The 22,170-nt window shown below is 38.3% G+C and overlaps 1 protein-coding gene across 6 annotated transcripts; it reads right to left on the bottom strand.

The window, feature by feature from the left end:
- Positions 1-568: 568 nt before the first annotated feature.
- STX16 (syntaxin 16) lies at positions 569-21,924 on the bottom strand. 6 transcript variants are annotated; one of them, XM_039322209.1, is made up of 9 exons: positions 21,461-21,924; positions 17,481-17,759; positions 13,111-13,218; positions 10,502-10,642; positions 8,346-8,508; positions 8,153-8,244; positions 6,850-6,993; positions 5,606-5,686; positions 569-4,645 (listed from the first exon to the last, which is right to left on the bottom strand). In XM_039322209.1, exons 1-9 carry the CDS (start codon positions 21,593-21,595, stop codon positions 4,601-4,603), a joined length of 1,188 nt encoding a protein of 395 aa, XP_039178143.1. In that variant the 5' UTR covers positions 21,596-21,924; the 3' UTR covers positions 569-4,600. The 6 variants fall into 6 exon arrangements, with proteins under 6 accessions (XP_039178143.1, XP_039178141.1, XP_039178142.1 ...); XM_039322207.1 differs by having other exon boundaries at positions 569-4,605; XM_039322208.1 differs by having other exon boundaries at positions 569-4,605; positions 21,515-21,923.
- Positions 21,925-22,170: the final 246 nt, after the last annotated feature.

Below are 22,170 nucleotides of genomic sequence, written 5' to 3'. Positions count from 1 at the left end.
TTAAAACTTGCCAAGGTTGGAGACCCCTGTAGTAATAGACCCAGAATAACAGAGTTGGAAGGAACCTTGGAGATCTTCTAGTCCAGTGGTTCTCAACCTTTTTATACGGTGACCCCGGTCATAAGGACGCGCTGCGCATGCGCGGCACCGCCCCCATGCACAGCGGCGCCCCCATGCGCAGCGTGCATGCACAGTGCCGCCAGCTGAGGGAAAAAATTGGATCGTGTTTGGCGACCCCCGTAAAATGGTCGTTCGACCCCAAATGGGGTCGCGACCCACAGGTTGAGAACCACTGTTCTAGTCCAACCTTCTGCTCAAGACAGGAAAACCTATCCTGTACCATTTCAGACAGATAGTTGTCCAATAGTTTCTTTAAAAACCCATCGGAGCATCCACAACTTCTGGAGGCACTTGTTCCATTGGATTTTTATGTTACATTAATAGATCCCTTAGATTATTATGTTAAATAAATTAACAGAAGAAAATACTAGATTTTAACGGGCAAATGAGGCTACCTGAAGGTTAAGTGATCCTCCTGTGAGTTCTAAAGGAAGAGAGAAGAAATCGGTTTCTAGCTAGAGTTGAATAGTTTATTCATACATTACAAATTGTCCACAGACATGGATGAAAATAGACTGTACATTGTTGGGTAAAAACAGAGATCCCTTCCGTTACATACACCATAAATACATTTGATTTGAAAGCAGATCCATCATTGCTTGAAACCATTGTTGATCCTACTTGAGCCCCTACGCAATGTATCCAGTTGATGATTTCTCATTCAGGATAATTCTCCTTAATTGGGTGTGTGAGGAGCCTTCATTCTGTGCCCAACCAAGTTTTGGAGTTTTGCTGAAAGGCTGTCTGGCAGCAATACATAAAGCGGTAGGGCTGAACCTCTATGACAGCCTGTAGATCTCCTTTGTAGCTTTAAATCCTGTCTAATCCCAAAAGCATTCAACCTGAAGCAGGGTGAAGGGAAGACGTTCTGGAACACACCACAAGCATCATTCAACAGTGAATGGTCACAAGAAAGTCAGGGTTACATCTCCTTTTCACCAGATTAATAGTTCAAATCAGTCTGTAACAATCAGTTCTTTGGATAAAAGGGTGCTATTTTCAGCTTTGGTTTTCCAGTTTTCCAAAGAGGGCAGGTTGTAGGGAGCCAATTTTATTTAGGAAATAAAAAGGCTTACTAAGAATATTGCCTGAGAGATAAAGCATCCAGCAGTTTTTCTGAAGACCGAGTCTTGTAGGACTGCTGGATGGGGGAGTTGGTACAGAGAAAACATCCCAGTAAATTTTATGCAGTAAATCTACCAAAACAGAGGAAGCACCAAATCAGGCAGACAAGAACAAAATCTCTGGCCAGTCTTTTGAAAATTGCTAATTTATCTCTTGCCTGACCTTTTTCGGCCCAGTTAAACTACAAGCCAGTTAATTTTTTTACCAATGGGTCAGTCAAAGAATCCTCAGTGTAGAATAAAAAACCCACTTATTTAACTATTGCATTTTAAATAAATAATTTTAAATAAACTTTTAAAAAAAAATCTTCCCAAAGTACAGTGATGCTACATGAAACCATGATCAATGAACAGAAGGAATCTCCAAACTGCAAAACCCACCCCTTGGAATGTACATATCTTACACTGATTTGTTCTCATGATTTAAGATTTTTTAAAAAGACTTTAGAGATCTATGGATTGGGGATAATTCCAAAAATATATTGCAGTAGACAGAAATACAAATGAGACCTCAAAACAGTATTCACAAATAACCTTAGTGGCAGTAACATGCCACCAAATTATGTTTTATTAACCCACATACGGTTAGCAGAACAGCAGTGATTTTTTTAAGCAGTAAAATATCTTTTTCTTCCAAACATCCAGCTTGTTCTATCCACCATCCTCTTTAGAGAAAACATTTTTCTCTTGGCTCAATCCTTTTCTGTGATTCTCTATTTCACTCCTATTTCCCAGTCCTCTTTTTGAAGGGGACAGACAGCCTGTTTCTTTATCAATCCAGTTTTAATTAAACCCATAGTGATACATAGATTGCAATATTTATACACATGTGCATATTTTCAGAGCCAAGCAGGGGGAACTCTAAGGTGTAGGCCACACTTGAAAGTCTAGAAATAATCCCCCCAAAAAAGGCAATGATCAACCATTTTCATATATTTGCCAATTGACAGTAGAGTATCCACAGAGTAGTCAAGAATCAAGTTTGACTTCAAGGGCGCTATTTCTGACACACCTTGACACACATAAATTTTGTCTGGAGCCAAGATGGCCTTTTCCAAATTATGCCATTGGTTTTACGTACATGCTTATAAATATTTTGTCTTATTATTAAACCTAATGAAATTGGTTAAAGATTTTAATAACAAACAAACAAACATGGCAAAAGGAGGTTAAACATGGCCTGCTGAAATTGGTTATTTCGACCAAATCATGGAGAAACTTAAGTCAACAGATGCTCAGCTTTTTCTTGTTTTGAGAAGAAAGAAGTCAGCTATAATTGGTATTCTACTTTAAATAACAGAATGATACTTTCAGCAAATAAGGCGGCCCTTGTTATCCAGTTAGAAAATACAGACCAGACCCTGGCAACCATCATTCTTGGCATATTTTTGTCTATTTTATGCATACATAAGGAGCAAATGGATTTTTGCACATGCATAAAATACAGTATGTTTCCATATTTCTCATGCTATCTGTACCTTGTTATTTACTGCTATTTGGCTGGGCCAGAACTTGTTCAAATCACAAATCTACTTGTACAACTGATAGTTGCTGCAGATGAGAATATAAAGAACCTGGATTCCATTCTTCCGGGAAGCAATGGTCCACTGTATCAGAAGGCATAAAGCAGGGGTAGTCAACCTTGGCTGGCTCAGGAATTCTGGGAATTGAAGTCCACGAGTCATAAAAGAGCCAAGGTTGACTACCCTGGGTATAAAGCAACTTCCTGTAAATAGGAGACGAATCAAAATAGCTGAGCAGAGTTCACTAAGAGCACTTCTTTACCTTTTCACTGACAGAATAACAGCAACAGCTGAACACAATTCTCTTGTGGCCATCCTCTTTACGTCAAAGGGGCTTCAACTATAGAAATGCTATGTGGGATTCTCCCTTTATCTAGCAAGCAGAATCTCCCAGTGACCCGAAGGGAGAGCTATGATTTCTGTTTCCCTGTCTCAGATACAAGAAATCTGAACGATGCAAAGAGCTGGATGAAAGGAAGAAAACAAGGTGTAACAAGTGCACGGCAGTGTTGCAATTATTGCACGATCAAGTGGATAAGAATCCAAGACAATTAAAAAAAGGTGGCAAGTGGTGTTGCTAAATCACAGCAAAAAGAGAATGCAAACTACAACCTTTAAGTTCTTCAGTACAAAATGCTTTAAAAAAAAAGGGATTGAACACCAATGGCCCCAAATTGCCATGCAATTTTAAGTTACAGTTAAATATATGTATTTTTTAATCACAAAAACTGTTTTTCAGCACAGCCACCTACTATGTTAGAGAAACAAGTAATACTGAGGCAGAGCAACATCTGCTCTCGGCTGAACAGGATTCCAAATTCTCCTGAGATTTCACAGCTGAAAAGTTATTTTATTTAGATGTAAGTTCCTGATATTGTCACTAGTTCAATTTAAACTGTGTATGAATTGTACCACACCCTTTCCCCTTCACATTCTGAAAACAATAAGATGAAATGTGTAACTGCTGCTGTGTATTAACAGATTCAGTTTGAAAGGAAGATTCAGAAAGGGATCAGAGAAACAACTTTCAGTTCAATAGTGGGAAGAGGTGGAAATAATCAAAACACATTCCTGATTATTTAAAAATTAAAAATAATCTTAAAACTACAATACTCCCTGCGATTAGAATATTATTGATAATGCCAACCACCACTTTTGGAATAATAGAATGAAATTAGAAATCTTTTTTATTTCTGTGAACCCATACTAATACTAACTCTGGAGGGGAGAATGGTAAAGTGGAAATATTGTATGTTTAAGGCATTATTTAAAATCTCCAACTCAATAGTTTTGGGAATGATGTCCACATCACAATTTGGACAGCTTACCCTAAAATTAACTGTAGGCTACGTCATGGTAGAAAGCACATTATTATTCCTGTTTAGTAAAAGCACTTTCCAAAATGTTTAAATCACTTTTAAAAATTCATTCTAGAGTTTCAGTGGCCTGGATAAATGAAATGCCTGATTTGGTAGCTTTTCTCAGAAATTCTGACATTTCTACACATTTTTTTACAAATCACTGCGTTCCATATTCACTGAACATGTAAAACAGGTTTTCTGTATGAACACTGCACAGACTTTGCACCATTAGATCTCGTACATTTGTCCAACAGGCAGCTTTCAAGAGCACAGGCTCTCAGGAACAAAAACAGGAGAAACACAACACACAAAAATTTGTTGCTACCTCTCAGATAAACACAGAGAGAAAGAAAAACATCCCTGGCACATTGCCTAGCGAAATTTTACAGCAATAAGGACAATGATAAGGACAATAACTATGACAAACAAAATTAAAATGATAAGCATCTTCCGATTCTTCTTTTGATACTGCTCAGTCTGCAGACACAGAAAAGAGGAATTTAACACAGGTTATTTCCTGTAGATAGCAGAAAATAAATTATTTTAAATAATGAATAAGAAATGACCTTGGAGAAACTAAGCAGAGATGATGACTATAATATGCACAGAAATGTGCTTTAAGCTTGAAAAAGACAGAAAAAAAAAAGGAATGGATTTAGAGTGGCTTTTGCCTTCATTCCTTATATAAGGGAAGCGAAAAAGGCTTTAGGCTTTAAAGGTTATGTTACTACAGTCTGTATCAGTACATACTCTAATCAAGCTGGTGAAGTCAGTTTTCTGGTTAGTCTTAAAAGCGTGACTGCATTTTCATTTCACCCCTCTTATATCCCAAGGAACTAAAGACAAAACCTTTTTGACTTAATTCCTAATGTTTCCTTTGTTTTCTGATTTTTTTTTTTTTTGTTGTTGCTCTTGTTGTTTTCTGGACTTTGTTTTGTGGACACTAGATTTTCGTTTGCATTTATTTCTCATTATATAAACTGCTATAGGAGGTTTGGTACCAAACAGATTATAAATATATCAATTTTCCCTTTCTGGCATAAGTATATGTAGCATAACTGATTTATATCCCACAAATGATAAGGAATTATTTTAATACCCATAGAACTCAACTCTATGAACTCAATTCAACCTTTACACCTAGACTATTTTACAGTACTGTGGGTAAAAAGAAATAGAATACCCATCTATAAACTGCAAAGAAATATGTGGGAGAAATGCAGTGAAATAATCAGGAAAATGTAATCACATTAACATACAATCATTAAATGCTAGATATTGAGATATCTAGGATAGAAGCCATTTGTCTAATTCCCTTAATTTTAGTGGCCATTATTGTCCTTTTAACTTCTAAAATAATAGACATGGAAAGAAAAAATGTTATGCCTCACATTTCTGGAATTGTAATAATAAGCTCCTCAACAGTATGAAATAGTGGCATTCAGAATAGGACATCGGAAACACATTCTCTGCTTACTTTATGTAGCTGTTTCAATCCTTCCTCTGTTTTTATGCATGATTGTTCAACATTGTAGTCAATCCTATCAAGTACAGTACCCTGAAGAAAAAAAATATGCATTAGTTCTGTAGGTTGAAAGGTTGATCTGTGATGAAAATAAAGATTGAGTGATTGAAATGCAATATGTATTAAATTATAGAATGTTGGTTACTGAATGCTGGAAAACCAGGATATGATGAAAGTAAAGCATGTACAAAAATAAGTGGAATATCTGGTGAACCTTCCCTCTACACCTCTAACCATGTGTGTGTCTATGTGCATGTATATATATATTTACATCCACACCCACATATACATATATATATTTCAGTACAGAAATATTGAATATTCCATATTTCAATATAGAAATATATTGAAGAACCAAAGGGAGATAATTCATCCTCGTCTTGTTTCTTGCTCAGTACACATACAAGAAACTTCCTTTCTCGTACATTTCTCAGAAGCACACAAAAGAGCAAAAATTATGATTCCCTTCCTGGTTTTTATGCCTGCCTTTTAATTATTTTTATTTGGATATTTATAATTATTGTATGCCATTCATTTAAATTCCATCGTCAACATATCACTATAATTCCCACAAAAACCTCTAAAATATTTCTTCAATTTCCCCTTCAATCATTTGATGACTTTTATTTTTAATTCCATTAGTTCTTCTGGGACCCATTTCACCCACCCAAAATGATTCTGCTTTTTGCAATTTTACTTTTTGTTGTTCCCATTATCTTTTTCTCAATCTAAAGCATGTTAGGTAATACAGTATCTTTCTCTTGCCCTCATTCTCTTACATGCTTTTTCTTCAGCTTCTTTCACATCCACTGAACACACACACACACACACACACACGGACATGCACATATAGGTAGTCCTTGACTTACAATCACAATTTAGCCCAAAATTTCTGTTGTTAAGTGAGACGGTTGTTAAGTGAGTTTTGCCCCATGCCACAAGCTGTCCTACCACAGTTGTTAAGTGAATCTGGCTTCCCCATTGACTTTGCTTGTCAGAAGATCACAAAAGGTATTTGCAATGACCCTGGGACACTGCAACTGCCATACATACAGTTGCCAAGTATCCGAATTTTGATCACGTGATCACAGGGATGCTGCAACGGTCGTAAGTGTAAGGTCGAGGACTACCTGTACAATGTTCAAACCCAAGATCTTATAAGATGCAAATAGCATTGATATCAAGGAGCCACTTACCTGTTCGACTACCATTGCTCCTAAATCCCTGAAAATTTCATTAAGATCAGTAATGGACTGTATAACTTGTCGAATTTCTCGTTCCCGCTCTTCCACCAAAATAGTGTTTTGTTCCACTAATACTAACTGGTCATCTGTAAAACCCTTATTAAAACAAAAACAAAAATGCCAGATTAGCTAAATAGCTAAAAACATTGCATCATTCAATATGCAAAAAAAAAAAAAAGATTTCAAACTGAACGGTATACTCATAGATTCCCAGCCAAACACACGATGTAATTTTACTCCTTTACTTTTCAAAATATTCTTCTCTTCCCCCCCCCCACCATCTCTTTAATACTTCCCTTAAAAGTTTTCTTTTAAAAAGATAAGTGCTATAATTGTGGCACAAAGTCAGCCCTTCCGAGCCGGGTTGCACCTTTTGAAAGTTCCAATGAACCAGTTTATAACGAAGAGTCTAAAAATCCAACAGTGATACAATTTTTTTCCAGCAACTAGGAGGATGATTTTTGGCAGAGATCCTAGAGAGCAAGTGCAATTTTTTTTAGCAGCAGGTAGTCAGCCTTAAGCCAGGGGATCATATGGGACTGCTGGCTTAATTCTAAAGCCCTCCTGCAAGAGTGATTTATTGTTTATTGCCTGCTGGACAATCAGAAATAGAGAAAAATATCAGAAAGGGAACAAGAGAGAGAGAGAGAGAGAGAAAAGGGAGTGGTGAAGGTACTTTTGATTCTTTGGCCTGCTAGCAAATAGTATGTAGTTTTCAAAAGTTCGTCTCTTCTAAAAAAATTTGCACCTTAGTAAAAAAGAGACTCACTAATCCTTAATGGCTGCATTCAATCATTACCTTCAAATTCTTCATAGCAGGCAAATGAATACCAGATGCTTTGTACTTTTCATACACACAATTCAGTTAACTATTTATCCCAGTGATGGCGAACCTTTTAGAGACCGAGTGCCCAAACTGCAACCCAAAACCCACTTATGCATCGTCGGGTGCTGGGTGGGTGTGGCCCATTGGGTGGGCGTGGCTGCGGTGGTAACGGTAAACTGGGTGGAACTAAAAAGTTCAATCAATCAATTCCAACTTTGCAAGATCTTTTTTTTTCCCGCGAGAAGTTGAAATTGACTGATTGATTGAACCATTTTGGGGGGGATACATAGCAGCGGAGGTCTAAAGCAAAAAGTTTTTATAAAACCCAGCTGAAGGCCTAGGACTGGGGCAACGGCGCACTTGCCCACAGAGAGGGCTCTGAGTGCTACTTCTGGCACCTGTGCCATAGGTTCGCCATCACTGACCTACCCTATCGTAGAGTGTCGTATCCTCCTCATCATCCATGAGGGAGACTGAGGTGTCAAAGAAATGTTTGGATCTTTCTTCTCGATTTTTCATGCCTACAAGAACAAGAAGACTGCTGTCATTAAGACTCTCCAGCCACAAGTGAAAGAAGGGAAGGTGCCCTGCTATAAAAGGCTGCATTTGGTGCATTGCTTACGTTTGAGATAGTCAGATTGCCCGTGCCTAAAGCTGGTGGAGAGGTCCTGTAGAGACTGAGCTAAGGAATACACAACGTTCTTCAGAAGTCGGCACTCTTGATCTGTACAGCTTCGAGACTTGTTGTGCAAACCCTGGACTGCTCTCTGACACCTGTGAAATAGCTGGGAAAAATAAGAGAGAGAGAAGACAAATCATTTTTATAGTGAAACAGCAGCAAGCATTCCTGGTACAATTAACAACAACAACAAAAAAAAAAATTCAAAAAAACCCCCCTAGAAACTATTTTTTTAAACTCAAGTAAGCTTATCCTCTAAAGCTGTAGCTACATTCAACTATGCCTTAAAGCAGGGGTCTTCAAACGTGGCCCTTTTATGACTTGTGGACTTCAACTCCCAGAATTCCTCAGCCAGTGTGCCTGCTGAGGAATTCTGGGAGTTGAAGTCCACAAGTCATAAAAGGGCCAAGTTTGAAGACCCTGCCTTAAAGGCTAACTTAATTTAACCTCACAGTAATTATTTGTGCTGAGTTTCTGGTGATTTCAATAAAAAGCAAAAACAGCTATGTTGACCTTTATGAAAAAAAACAAAATCCAGACTGAGGTATAATAAGGAGCCTACGTACAGTTGATCAAGCTTTTGAAAGTTTCAAAATAGTGCAGGAAGCAGATGCCATTTAACAACGTTTTCCTCAAATGAAAGGATGGAAACTGGATAAAAATTTTCCAGAATCATTGGATCCACCAATGGTCTCTTGAAAAGCTGGTAGACCATTACCTCTTTCAAAACCCGGGAAACAACCTGAGTCAAAGATCAACATTTCAGGAAGATTTGACCAATCAGGTGGGACCTGGATCTAGGTTCACAATCCGGAGAACTCTGTCCACTTTTGTGTCACAGTCTCAAACTTTCCCCAGATAACTCCAGGAAGCTCAACTGGACCTGCCCACTGGATTTCAATTGGAAATAGATCTGAGTGACTTTATCTGCCAGCAAAATACTGTAGCAAAAATAATCCCCATAAGGATCAATATAAGTTCTTAGGGCATGGGTCTTCAAATTTGGCCCTTTTATGACTTGTGGACTTCAACTTCCAGAATTCCTCAGTGAGGCACGCTGGCTGAGGAATTCTGGGAGTTAAAGTCCACAAGTCATAAAAGGGCCAAGTTTGAAGGCCCCTGTCTTAGGGTCTTACTGCTTCCCAGTAGGACATAACAATCTTAAACAAGTGGGAGATCACCCCAGCAAGCCAAAAAACAATCAGAAAGTGATTTGACCAGGGCAATGGATGGATGGTAATGTCCTCTAAAACCAGATCATGCCACATTTGCCCCAAGTAAAAAAAACTCAGGTGCAATGTGCAACCTCCAGTTTGTTCTGGACTGTCAATGACCTGGATCAAATCCATGGTTGCTCTGGAGCCATGAACTTCATGGCTTGAGAAATCCCAGACGTTTTGTCACATTGTGAGAAACTGAAATCCCCTAGGACAAGTAACTTAGGGTCTCCAACACCAGCCCAGCAAAATAATCCAGGAGGTGAGGTAGATTTAGCATCAGAGGATTTCTAACCAAATTTCTATTATCTCTGCTGGTATAGAGTGTTTGATTTTTTTTCAAGAAAAATGGGGAAATTATTCAACAACCTTTTCCCAAGTCTTATAAACCCATGCAATTACTTCAATTTCTTCTTCACGTGTTAGACTGTTGCAAAATGTTGTTAAGCTGAAATAAATCTTTATTTGCATCAGTGGTATTTGAAATTATGTATAGCTTGAACAGCTGAACGATTAAATCTATAACATAGAATCTTAAGTACTGTTTCATCTTTAATTTTAAGTACTGTTTTTAAATTGGGTCTCCATTGTTTAAAATGATAATAACATTTTTTTCCATTACCATCAATCTACACAAATGCATTTTGGCTGGAATTCTTGACTGCGGATGCTTAAAACCTTTGCATTTTTCTCCTTAAAAATACATATATATTCATATATTAGTACAATATTGCAATTAAAAAAATTGTTTAAGAAGTCAAACAAAATTGACTTCTGACTGCTGAATTTTTCACTTTATCCAAGGGAGCTTAGGGCAACTTACTCACATATCTGCATTTGGTAAAACTCAATTAGATTTTAAAAAGAGAACTACAGTGGCACCTGTGTAATTTCTTGAGTGGTTATTTCTATTGCATGCTCTTCCTCACTGCTGTCATCCAAAGTCGGTCTGTTTAAATGCTTGTCATGCAAACTGGCTAGTTCTTTCATCTTCTGTTTTATCCTGGATATCTCATATTGAATCTTAAAATGAAATTTAAAAAAAAATAAGGACAAAATTAGAAACAAAGAAACTTAAGAGAAGAAAACATTCTAGACAATAGTAAAGTTAAAAGAACTTGATTATATTTAAAAGATCACATTGCTATTCATTTTCAACTATATACACAGAAGTGGATTCTTTTTTACCCTTTTCAGACTTAGGGCTGGCTCCACAGAGGGAAAAACTCAGCATATTTTAGGTTCAGATCACTTCCAAAATGCTTGATCTGAATTAATTTCTCACTGTCTTGACCAAGAAACCGAATTCAGTCAAAACTAGACTGATGAAATACAGGTTGTTCTTGACATACAACTATTCATTTAGTGACTATTTGAAGTTGGCACTGAAAAAAAATGACTTATGACTGTTTTGCACACTTATGATCATTGCAGCATCCCCCTGGTCACATGATCAGAATTCAGATGCTTGGCAACTGGCATGTATTTAAGACGGTTGCGGTGTCCCGGGGTCATGTGATCCCTTTTTACAACCATCTGACAAGCAAAGTCAATGGGGAAACCAGATTCATTTAACAACCATGTTACTAACTTAGCAACTGCAGGAATTCACTTAAAAACTCTAAGAAGAAAGGTCATATAATGGGGCAAAACTTACTTAACAAATCTCTTGCTTAGCAATGGAAATTTTGGGCTCAATTGTAGTCGCAAGTCGAGGACTACCTGTAATTTCACTTATTCCTTTTTAAGTGCGATGTGAACAAGATAGTTCAACTATTTCCTTAGGAATCCTATTGTCTTTAACCCTACAAATTTCCTCTTCCAGCTAATGCTAGCAATTTGAATCTTTGCAAATATCAAATGGATTCCCCTCCCAAAACTCTCTTCCTTTATAAATAGGAGAATAAAATGCCACACTGATAGACAGTCCTTGACTTACAACCACAACGGAGCCCAAACTTTCTGTTGTTAAGTGAGTCATTTGTTAAGTGAATTTTGCCCCATTTTATGACCTTTCTTGCCACAGTTGTTAAGTGAATCACTGTAGCTGATGGTAAGTTAGTAACCCGGTTGTTGAGTGAATCTGGCTTCCCCATTGACTTTGCAGAAAAGGTGATCACCTGACCTTGGGACACAGCAACAGTATAAATATGAACCAGTTGCCAAGCATCTGAATTTTGATCACATGACTATGGGGATGCCAGAAAAGTCATAACTGTGAAAAACAGTTATAAGTCACTTTTTTCGGTGCTGTTATAACTTTGAACAGTCACTAAATGAACTGTTGTAAGTCATAGACCAGGGGTGTCAAGCCCAATTGCATCGCGGGCCATATTGTGACTTATCAGGTTGGATTTTTTGCCCTTGCAGGGCCCGGGTGGGTGTGGCTAGTGTGGGCCGCATCTGGCCCGTGGGCCGCCTGTTGGACATACCTGTCGTAGACAATCTGTATTTCACCAATTATTATGCCCCGCCCCTCTCTCTCTTAAAATCTGAAATACTGTGAAGAATTGTAAAAAGCAAATTCTGATTTGACTATTTTGTGGAGTTACTTGGGTATCATGTACCCCTACTGAATATTTTTAAAACTATAACTCGATACTATAACTACAACTCAGGTTGACTAGATGACTTCCAAGGTCCCTTCCAACTTTTATCATCATCATCATCATCATTTTTTTCTAATTTTACATTCTGCCCTAAACATTGAAAGATAAAAAATAAGTAAACACATTAATACTGCCAATTTTTACTACTGCTTTTCCAGAATATATGTATATGTGATCATATTCTGTATATGTATATGTATGTATGTGTATATATATGTATGTATGTGTATATATATGTGTGTGTGTGTGTGTTTTCTGAGGTTTTCGCGGGTGTTTGTATGTAGGACTTTGGTTGTTTGGGTTTTCTCCCGCGTAAAATTGGAAGTGTCTTGGTGAGGTTTTGACGAAGTCCCATTCGTCATCTTCAGGCTGGTGTTTTCAGCTTCGTGGGACTTCGTCGAAACGTCGCCAAGACACTTCCAATTTTACGCGGGAGAAAACCCAAACAACCAAAGACCTATATATATATGTTGTGTGTGTGTGTGTGTGTGTGTGTGTGTTTTCTGAGGTTTTCGTGGGTATTTGTATGTAGGTCTTTGGTTGTTCGGGTTTTCTCCCGCGTAAAATTGGAAGTGTCTTGGCTACGTTTCGACGAAGTCCCATTCGTCATCTTCAGGCTGGTGTTTTCAGCTTCGTGCTTTGAGCAGCAATGTCGCCTGAAGATGACGAATGGGACTTCGTCGAAACGTCGCTAAGACACTTCCAATTTTACGCGGGAGAAAACCCGAACAACCAAAGACACACACACACACACACACACACACACACACACACACATATATATATATATATATATATAGAGAGAGAGAGAGAGAGAGAGGGAGGGAGGGAGGGAGGGAGGGAGGGAGAGAGAGAGAGAGAGAGAGAGAGAGAGAGACTCACTTCTTCTATACCATCAATCCACTTGGGAGGCAACCTCTTAGTTACACAGACAGCTGCTTCAGGATCTAAACTGATACCTGATACCAGTGCCATGCGGTCATCTGCAAGCTGGAGAAAAATATAAGAAATGTCTTTAGACTGTTGTGAATCAAAATGAGAAAAAGTCACCAAGCTGGCTTTCATGGCTAAGGCAGGACTAGAATTCACGGTCTGCCAGTTTCTAGCCTGCTGCTTTAACCACTAGACCAGCGGCTCCCAATCTATTCTATACCCCGCACCCTTAGAACGCTTCTGATATATTCTCGCACCCCTTATGCATATACACTATAATTTTGAAAACCCAAGTTTTCGCATCCCCTGGAATATCGTCTCGCACCCCCCGGTTGGGAACCCCTGCATTAGACCAAACTGATTCTGCATCTGTAATGATAGACAAATTGTAAAATCTGCCCACTGTTAGATTTTTCCATTTTAATTTAGATTTGCAAAGAAGAACTAAATATATTCATTGAAATAATCATGTAAGACAATTATAGGAATCTACAAACTTGATCACCATACTTGCAAACAAACATGCATCCTAGAGTGTCCTCCCTTCAGAACTCCGCCGTTTGCAGGGGTTCTATGGCAGGAAATCATAAGAGTTCTTTGGTAGACAAGCTGATGTACAAAGTTCTCTCAGATTTAAATGAAAACCATTGGCTTAAGGGAAAAGCTGTAAATAGGTAAATAGGTAAATAATACCTAAAATATTTCAACTTATGACTCATTCATACCGTTTGACAAACAAATTCCCAAGCCAAGCTTCACTTCACAGTGATGTTAAATATATTGTACATAAATGCAGAGTTTTACTTAAAGGGAAGCCAAGTTTGAAAAAATAGTTAGGCAAGAAAAGCAGATACACAAGGAAAAAGAAGGGCTTGAAGTATTTAGAGTGGTGACAGAGGCCAAATGGAAAGAAGGCTCATACAGTAATTTAAAAAAGAAATATTTAGTTTTGGACACCTTCAAAAAGTTATAAAGAAAAACAAAATTAAGTAGAGAAAAATTATTTCAGTTTTTGTTATTTTCTATATTACTTTCCAGACATACATGTGCTTTTTATGCAATTGAAGTGAGGCTAATATGAGGTTAATATATGATAAATAATTTTGGGCCAAGACTGGTAACTATTAAAAGGACAACTTTATTTTACTATTTTCTTTTCAAAGACCAAAGAACATTTTATGTCCAGCTTAGCGGTATATCCATCATCAAGACATCAAAAAGATCTTTGAAGACGTAGGTACCATATTTTCCAGAAAATAAGACTGGATCTTATATTAATTTTTGTTCCAAAAGACACATTAGGGCTAAGATTAAACCAGAAAATTTCCTTCTGGGTCTCATGGAAATAGAACTGAACAAAAAAAATTAGAATTCTGATTTTATACATGGTGATGGCAGCAAGATTGCTTTATGCACAAAAGTGGAAGGATGCCTTGATTCCTGCCATGGACAAATGATTACAAAAGCTGATAGAATTAACAGAGATGGCCAAATTGACTGTACCAATAAAAGAAAAGAACATAAGTACTTTTGTTTCTACTTGGAAACCGCTTCTGGACTTTGTGCTTGAAGTGGAAAAAAATATTATGATTTTGGCTTTACCGATTAGACTGATTTGCTGATAACAGAAATGGTTAGTGTATATTATTATAGAAATGTAAAAAGTTGAGATTTGATTTTAATGTTTGATTTTACTGCAACAAGAGAGTCGGAAGTCAATGCCTTTTGTTTTGTCCCCTCCCTTTCTTCATACCTTTTTTGTTTTCCATTTTTCTACTGTTGTCCCCTACTATTTGCTTTCGTATTTTCACATTTTATGTTATAAATGAATAAAACTAATAAAAACAAACAAAACAAAAGACGCATTAGGGCTTATTTTCTAGTTAGGTCTTATTTTTAGGGAAATATGGTAAATGCCTCCGTCTGGCTAACTATCTTAACTGGGGCTTATGTTGGGGATACGGCGTATATTAGCAGTATCCTGAAAAATAATGCTAGGTCTTATTTTCCGGTTAGGTCTTTTTTTCAGGGAAATACGGTAGGTAGGTATAACCTCCATACTGGCTTAAATCAAGACTGAGTTTGAAGCAAATAGAGTATTTGATATAACATTCTTAGACTTTGGAATGATGGGATCTTAAAAAGTGCAATTCTAGTAGACTGGGTTAACACATTGGACTAAGCCAAAATGAGGTTTGGCATAGCATGTTGGACAGAATCATTCTAATATAATTTATTTAGCAAGTCATGGCCTAATAAATAACAACTCAGCTTGATGTGCACACTAAGTCACAAAGGATGACTGAAACTGAAACCCAAAAGGCATAGTGGAAAAACAGGATAGAGGGAGCTGATTTTGGGCATTCATTCCAAATTAATCTATATGTTTGAGAATTTAACTAGCCCAGGGTCCCAGTTACTTTGGCACTGTTCTTTCATTTAACATCCAGGCAACGTTTGCTTATTAAGGACAAGTAGTTGCTGGCCACTTCTGAAAACACAACCCATGAAAGAGCATTGTTTCTTCAGGAAGCTATATAAAAATCTACAATTGGCTTTATAATTAAAGGAAGTGCTAGGCTTGAGATATTAAAATTATTTATAGTTTGTTCAGATCCTGTTAGCTCCTGGTTTGAGAAAATGTTAAGGAATTCTTAAAGCAATCCACCATATTAAATAGGCTGGGTCATCTGCAGTGGCACTTCCATTTTAAAAACTGGCCCTCACATCTTCCTAGCGGTATATTTAAGAATCAAAACCTACCTGCAGAGTTAAACCTCTACATTTCATTCATTTCCAAGTAAACATGCCAGTTAATACATTTCAGTATTCTTAGACTTTAGTTAGTTCTAGAAAAAGGAAATGGCAATTATGCTGAAACTAAGCTAATAAAATGTGTCTGTATACATCCAGAGCTTTAGAAGCTAATGTAAAAGGGAAATGTTTGCGGCAACAGCCAGCACTAGTTTTTGGTCTTCTAAATATAAATGCCTGGATAAACAGCCAATGTTCACATCCTCCTGTGCCGATGGCATTTTACAGTTGGGACAGGAGCACAAGGTAACAGCAAAATAACTGAGCTAGTTCTGCCCTGGGGAAGAATTGTCTGGACTCTTAAATATGGGTTGCAGGGTCCAGCTAGGTCAGGGGTAGGCAACCAAGCTGGCTCAGGAATTCTGGGAGTTGAAGTCCACGAGTCATAAAAGAGCCAAGGTTGCCTACCCCTGAGCTAGGTTGTGCTGATTTCCTGGCATATCCACAGAGAACGGTCACAGGCCTTGCCTAGAGCCTTGCCCAGAGGGCAGGTATTATTCCCTGCCCATGCTCTCTCTTTGTCTGGGGCAAAGCCACAGAAGTGTTATTTCTGATAAGATTTCTATTAAGGCATTGGTGTGGAACAGTACACCCAGAAGACTTAAATTTATTAATATATCAGACAAAGAAGCTTCCACTCTCCTCAGTCTAAATACTAAATAACAGTAGTGCAGTAGTACTCAGGCTACAGTGCTTCACACAACTCCCGTGAGGAGAAAAACAAAATCAACATTATCTCTTGAGTAGAAGCACATAACTGAAGCACATAACTGAAATGTACTGTGTACTGTACTGTGTAATACCAAGCACGGTAGTTAAACAATGCACGTTTACTAGAGAGTACCAGCGCTTAGGATTATCATCCTAAAACTTGGGAAATCAACTCAGAAAACCAGACTGAATATTTAGTCTGAACTTTCCACCACTAAAAACTTTAACTTACTGTTATGCTTGCTATACATGTTTAGCAAGCATAATACTAAGATTCGCTACAAAAAGCCCACTTCGTGGCATTAATCACTAATCACTCTGAGCTATAATATTTCAGAGAAGAAGGCTGTGATAAAATATAGTGGTTATCCAACCTTTTGGCTTACCTGGGCCGCACTGAATGAAGAGGAATTGTCTGGGCCACATAAATAATATAGTTATTGTATATACACAACACACTTCATTTTTTATTTGTTACTCTTTTGTGGGGGTCACATTACTAGCTGTCAAGGGCTGCTTGCAATCCATGGGCCATAGATTGGCCATAACTGGTTTAAACAGAAATATTTTAAATCTTGGCCAGTTCAGTATCCATGCATATTACAATAAGTGAGGAAATGAAGTAAATCAGAGACAAATTCCAGACAACTATTTGCAAATCAGCCTTCTGATTTCTCTTTGGAAAATCCCCAGAAGAAATAACCCTAAGTTAAATGCAGTAGTTGACTTGCCAGACAAGGCAACTTTGAATGACATTTTATTTGAAAGAACAGATTAGACAAGCAGCACTATACCTCATCCAGCTCCTGAGATGGTTTGTTGATCACATCAGCCCATCCATATAGAGACAGCAAAAATTTTAAGAGAGGGAAACAAAAAGAATAGGACAGAGCACAGGGTACAGTCAGTTGAAGGAATGCAAGTATTTTATTGATCAACATTGGCAGATTATCACAGAAAACAAAACAGTCTTTTAAAGCAGTATCAGTTTTCAAGTGGATTTGGCATTCGACTTTGGGAATAGCTGCATACTGTATTTTTCCTTTCAATATATTTCTAATCATGTTCTTGATCTGTAAAGAAATGCACATTTTAAGAGCTTTACATAAGAAACTTTTTAAAAAGTTCATTAAGGAAATAAAAGGAAAACCAAGGCAAACTCTCAAAAACAGTATAAATTGCTAATTCTTAATATGATAGAACTTTCTACTTAACCTAGCCCAGGGGTAGGCAACCTTGGTTCTTTTATGACTCGTGGACTTCAACTCCCAGAATTCCTGAATCAGCTTGGCTGGCTCAGGAATTCTGGGAGTTGAAGTCCACGCTGGCTCAGGAATTCTGGGAGTTGAAGTCCACGAGTCATAAAAGAGCCAAGGTTGCCTACCCCTCACCTAGCCAATGAAAAATCATTCAATCCAAACTTGTTCATTGAATCCAAGTTTAGGGGATCTGATTTCAACTTAACTCAGTTACATGACACTTGAAAATAACACAACTCTTCATTTATTTACCAAATTTATATGCTGCTCATCTTGCCACAGTGACTATAGGCGACTTACAAACTTTCAGTTAAAATGCACTATACACATTAAAATAATATATAGGGATCTTAAGTTTAAGATTTAAACTCTGTAGCCATGAAATATCTAAAAACAATCCATTGGCTTATGCACATATGACAACATTGTAATGGAACAGGAAAAAAAGTCAAAGATTACATGCAGATTACATGCAGATTATTCATTACAAAAAGTCTGTATGGGCAGTATTCATCAACCAATCTCTAAACTGGAATTAGCTTCAGAATCAAGTGGGGTCAAGTTGGGATTCAAAGGATTTCTCACATTCAGTACTGTTGCTATTTTTTAAGAAGGCTTCTCTACACAGAGAATTGCATTAATAAATTAGCAGGACTAGATGAATTCTTCAGGATACTTTCGATCCTACAATTTTACTGTCCAGTCACAACTTCCATCCCCAGTTTAGTCTTATGTTTCTTGCCTGCTGAACCAAGTGGAGCTCCAGGTCTCCTTTCCAGCAGGTCAAAAAATAAATGAAAAATGAGGCACAATATATAGGGATGTTGGGGGGGGGGGAACTAGGTCAGTTTAAAAAGTAAAAAGAAATTTTGTTCATGTAGGTGGAAATGGATAGCATACTAAAGAGACTTAATCTGCCCTTCATTAATGCTGGAACAACGACAGATGACATATAAAGCCTATCAGTTTATACAATTTAGTTCATTCCAATAATTTCTGCTACTAAGAACGCTGCTCTATTCTGCACAGATACCTGTCTATTTTTCTTTAATACTAATACACCTGTTTGCTTTAAGTCCTTTTGTTTCAGTGCTATAAAAGTCTATTTTTTCAAGCAACTGGATGGCTTCAGCTGCCTCCTTTGACCACACCCACAGAGCATAGTCCATGTCAAAAGTTGTGTGCAATGTAGCATGCCTTTTACATTAAGCTGGTTATTGTTTTATAGTCTTCTTTAATTGATTATACTCTTCTTTAGCATTTCAAAACTGCTGTGAACTCCATAGTAATTTTACACAGCATTTTCAGTTAGTTCAGCAGTATCACTTGAAGGAATAACTCTGGAAATACTACAAGACCAAAATAGCAAAAACTATTCTGAATGCACAATGCAGAAATCAGCTACTTAAGGAGGGATGGTTGGATAATGGATCTGCTTAAACCTCTAAGATTTTTATACTGCCAGCTAAAACACAGTAAATTGGAAAACTGACATATCTTACCAATTAATTGCTGGGGAGGAAAGTGGTGGATTATTTTATTAAAATTTCAGTTGTAAACTCAGGTGCGGTCACAAGGGTGCCTCAACTTATGATTGTCATGACTTATGATGGAAATTCTAGGCTCTGTTACGGTCGTAAGAGGAGGACCACTTCTATTCAGCTGATACTGCCTATATTAGCAGATCCATTGCAAATAAAGGATGAGGAAGAAACATTTTTTTAGTTCAGGGTTTCCCAAAGTGGTCAATATCAACCCCAAGAGTTGATGGGACTATTCAAGGGACTATTATTCATAATAAAGATAGAAAAGGTAAAAGTTAAAGTAGTATTTATTAAATTTTCAAATACAAATAATGTTTGGGGAATCAATAAACAATCTAGAAAATTCATGGAGGGGTCAGTGAGGTGAAGAATTTGAGAACCCCTTCTTTAGTCTAATTCAAAAACATTTGAAGATAAACTAGATATTCTCTACCTCAGATAGTAATAAATTATTTTCATTCATCCACTCTCAAGAAACATGTGACCCTATCAGCATTATATCAACCAAATCACACGAACTATTGCTACTGCTATCTGCACCACTAACTTCTGTATTTGATACTAGATATTAAGTTTTCAGAAGGTATTCAAAATATATTGTATTACTACTACTCTGAGCCTGAAACTCCCCATTATGCATCTAAATAGTTGTGTCCAGAAATATTAAGAGTTTGAGTATTCCACCCTTAGAAGAAATATCCTGACTTCAACACACAGTCTGTTCTGAAATTGTAATGGGCTGTTTCAAACAGTCAACAGGCTTGTTCAAGGGCACTCAATTGGTTAAAGGATGGCATGAGAAAGTACAGGACCACATTAATTTTAACTGCCCCTGTATGTCCACCTGTATAATTTATAAAAGGCATTTCAAATGCCACAAAACACAGTCTAGGTGCACACAAATATTTCCAGTCATAGTGATAAGTATTCACTAGTTTCTAGTGCACCTCCAAGATTATGGCATAAAATGCTTCTGTTAAAAAAAAAAAATCTGAGTTTTTCCGAGTGTGTTCAAGAGAAAAGAAAAATGATTATAGGTATCCTTGTCAGGTGAACTGGCAAATGAAAAGAAAAAGAAACCAGCCAGGCAGGTCTATTGCCTTTTCTAAGGCAAACCAATACTTAGCCATAAGCAGTTTCAGCTGATGGGATGAATAAGGATTGATCATTTTGCATTATATAATAATCGTTATACATGTACTATTGATTAGAAAATGGGGAAAAAAATACATTTTCCTTCATCACACACACACACACATGAATTAAACATTGGTGAATTTACTTCCCAGGCAATAAAGGCATCTTCTATTTCTGGTCACTTTGTTATTATCCTTAGCTGGTTAAAAACTGAAACTGATCTCATCTTTATAGACTATGTTTTTCACAACAAATATATAGAATGACCCACCTTTAGAAAAAGCTTAGCATTAGATTTATTATGGAATCACAAAGTATAGTAAAAACATAAAAAGTAACAAGTGCCCTGCTGGATGGGATCCCTGGCCCATGTAAGTTTAGCAGTCTTCTTGCAGGGGCCAACCATCTGCCCAAGGAAGTCCACTGATCTCCCAGTAGATGGCCTTCAAAAGTTATGATGGCATAACATAGCCATTGGATCCCCATAACATCCATGAATCAGTCCAATCCCTTTATGAATCCAGCCAGGCTGGTACCCTGCACTACCAAAATAAGAGATTTGCTGAATCCAGCATTGTGTCACATAGCAGCAGCTGACCAGTGCATTTAGTAAGTTCACATGCATGGATGCTAGGGCTGCCTAGTATAAAATAGGAGGACTGGAAAATATACGCGAAATAAAGTCAACCAGCTCCCATTGATTGGAGAAAAGTGGAGAGGATTTAGAAAAGGAAAAAGGGGTGGAGGGGACCCCGAAAGACATGCTTGATATCTAAGCGGTCGGCACACAAACAAGCGGTCATGTGGGATACAGTAGGATGAAGGGAGACTCACCGCAGCAGCCATGCTACGTGAAGTCAGAGGACTGGAGGAGCTGTAACTACTCACTTGCTCAGCCAGCAGCTGCCGGCTTTGGATCGCGTTGTTCCGCAACAACAAGTACGCGTCTGTTAAACGCCGGGTGGCCATGCCTGAAAGTTTCCTAGAGGTCCTTCCAGGACCCCTCGCCCGCTTTGCTGAGAGCCTGCAGGAGCTCCCCCCCGGTCAGTCAAACCCCAAGGGAGCTCCCACCACCGCCACTAACAGGGCTGTTTCCAAGGCTTCCCGCGGGATCCGGTTCTTAAAACGGCACCCGGTGTTCTCGAGAGGCCGCTGAAAAGGGGTTCCTGGGCGGGCTTTTCCTGCTAGGGTTCCCCATGCGTTCTTCAGCCCCTCCACCGGATTGCCCGGAGACCGAAGCTCCTTCCAAGGAAGAGCCTTTATCCTAAGGGAAACTGCTCCCCACCCCACGAGCCTAGACGCCCCCCCCGTGTTAGTCTCACGCAAGCACTCCCCCCCCCCAAGGCAAGCCTGGCGCCCTGCAAGTTTCCCGCGGGCGGCGCTGCCGCTGCTCTCTCCTTCCTCCTCCCCGCCGCTGGCAGGGCACAGAGGCTACGAAAGGGAAGGGACTAGCCCCGATTATCTCCGGCGTCCCCCAGTCTTGCTTGCCCCCCGACTGCAATCACGGCCCCTGGTCAGCTCACTTCCGCCTAGTCCCTCGCCCA

The sequence above is a fragment of the Crotalus tigris genome, unplaced genomic scaffold (assembly GCF_016545835.1).
Source record: "Crotalus tigris isolate CLP2741 ecotype Arizona unplaced genomic scaffold, ASM1654583v1 scf7180000023887.291335, whole genome shotgun sequence".
Taxonomy (NCBI): Eukaryota; Metazoa; Chordata; class Lepidosauria; order Squamata; family Viperidae; genus Crotalus; species Crotalus tigris.
The sequence above is the reverse complement of the archived record's forward strand: the minus strand, read 5'-3'. Positions and strand labels throughout refer to the sequence as shown.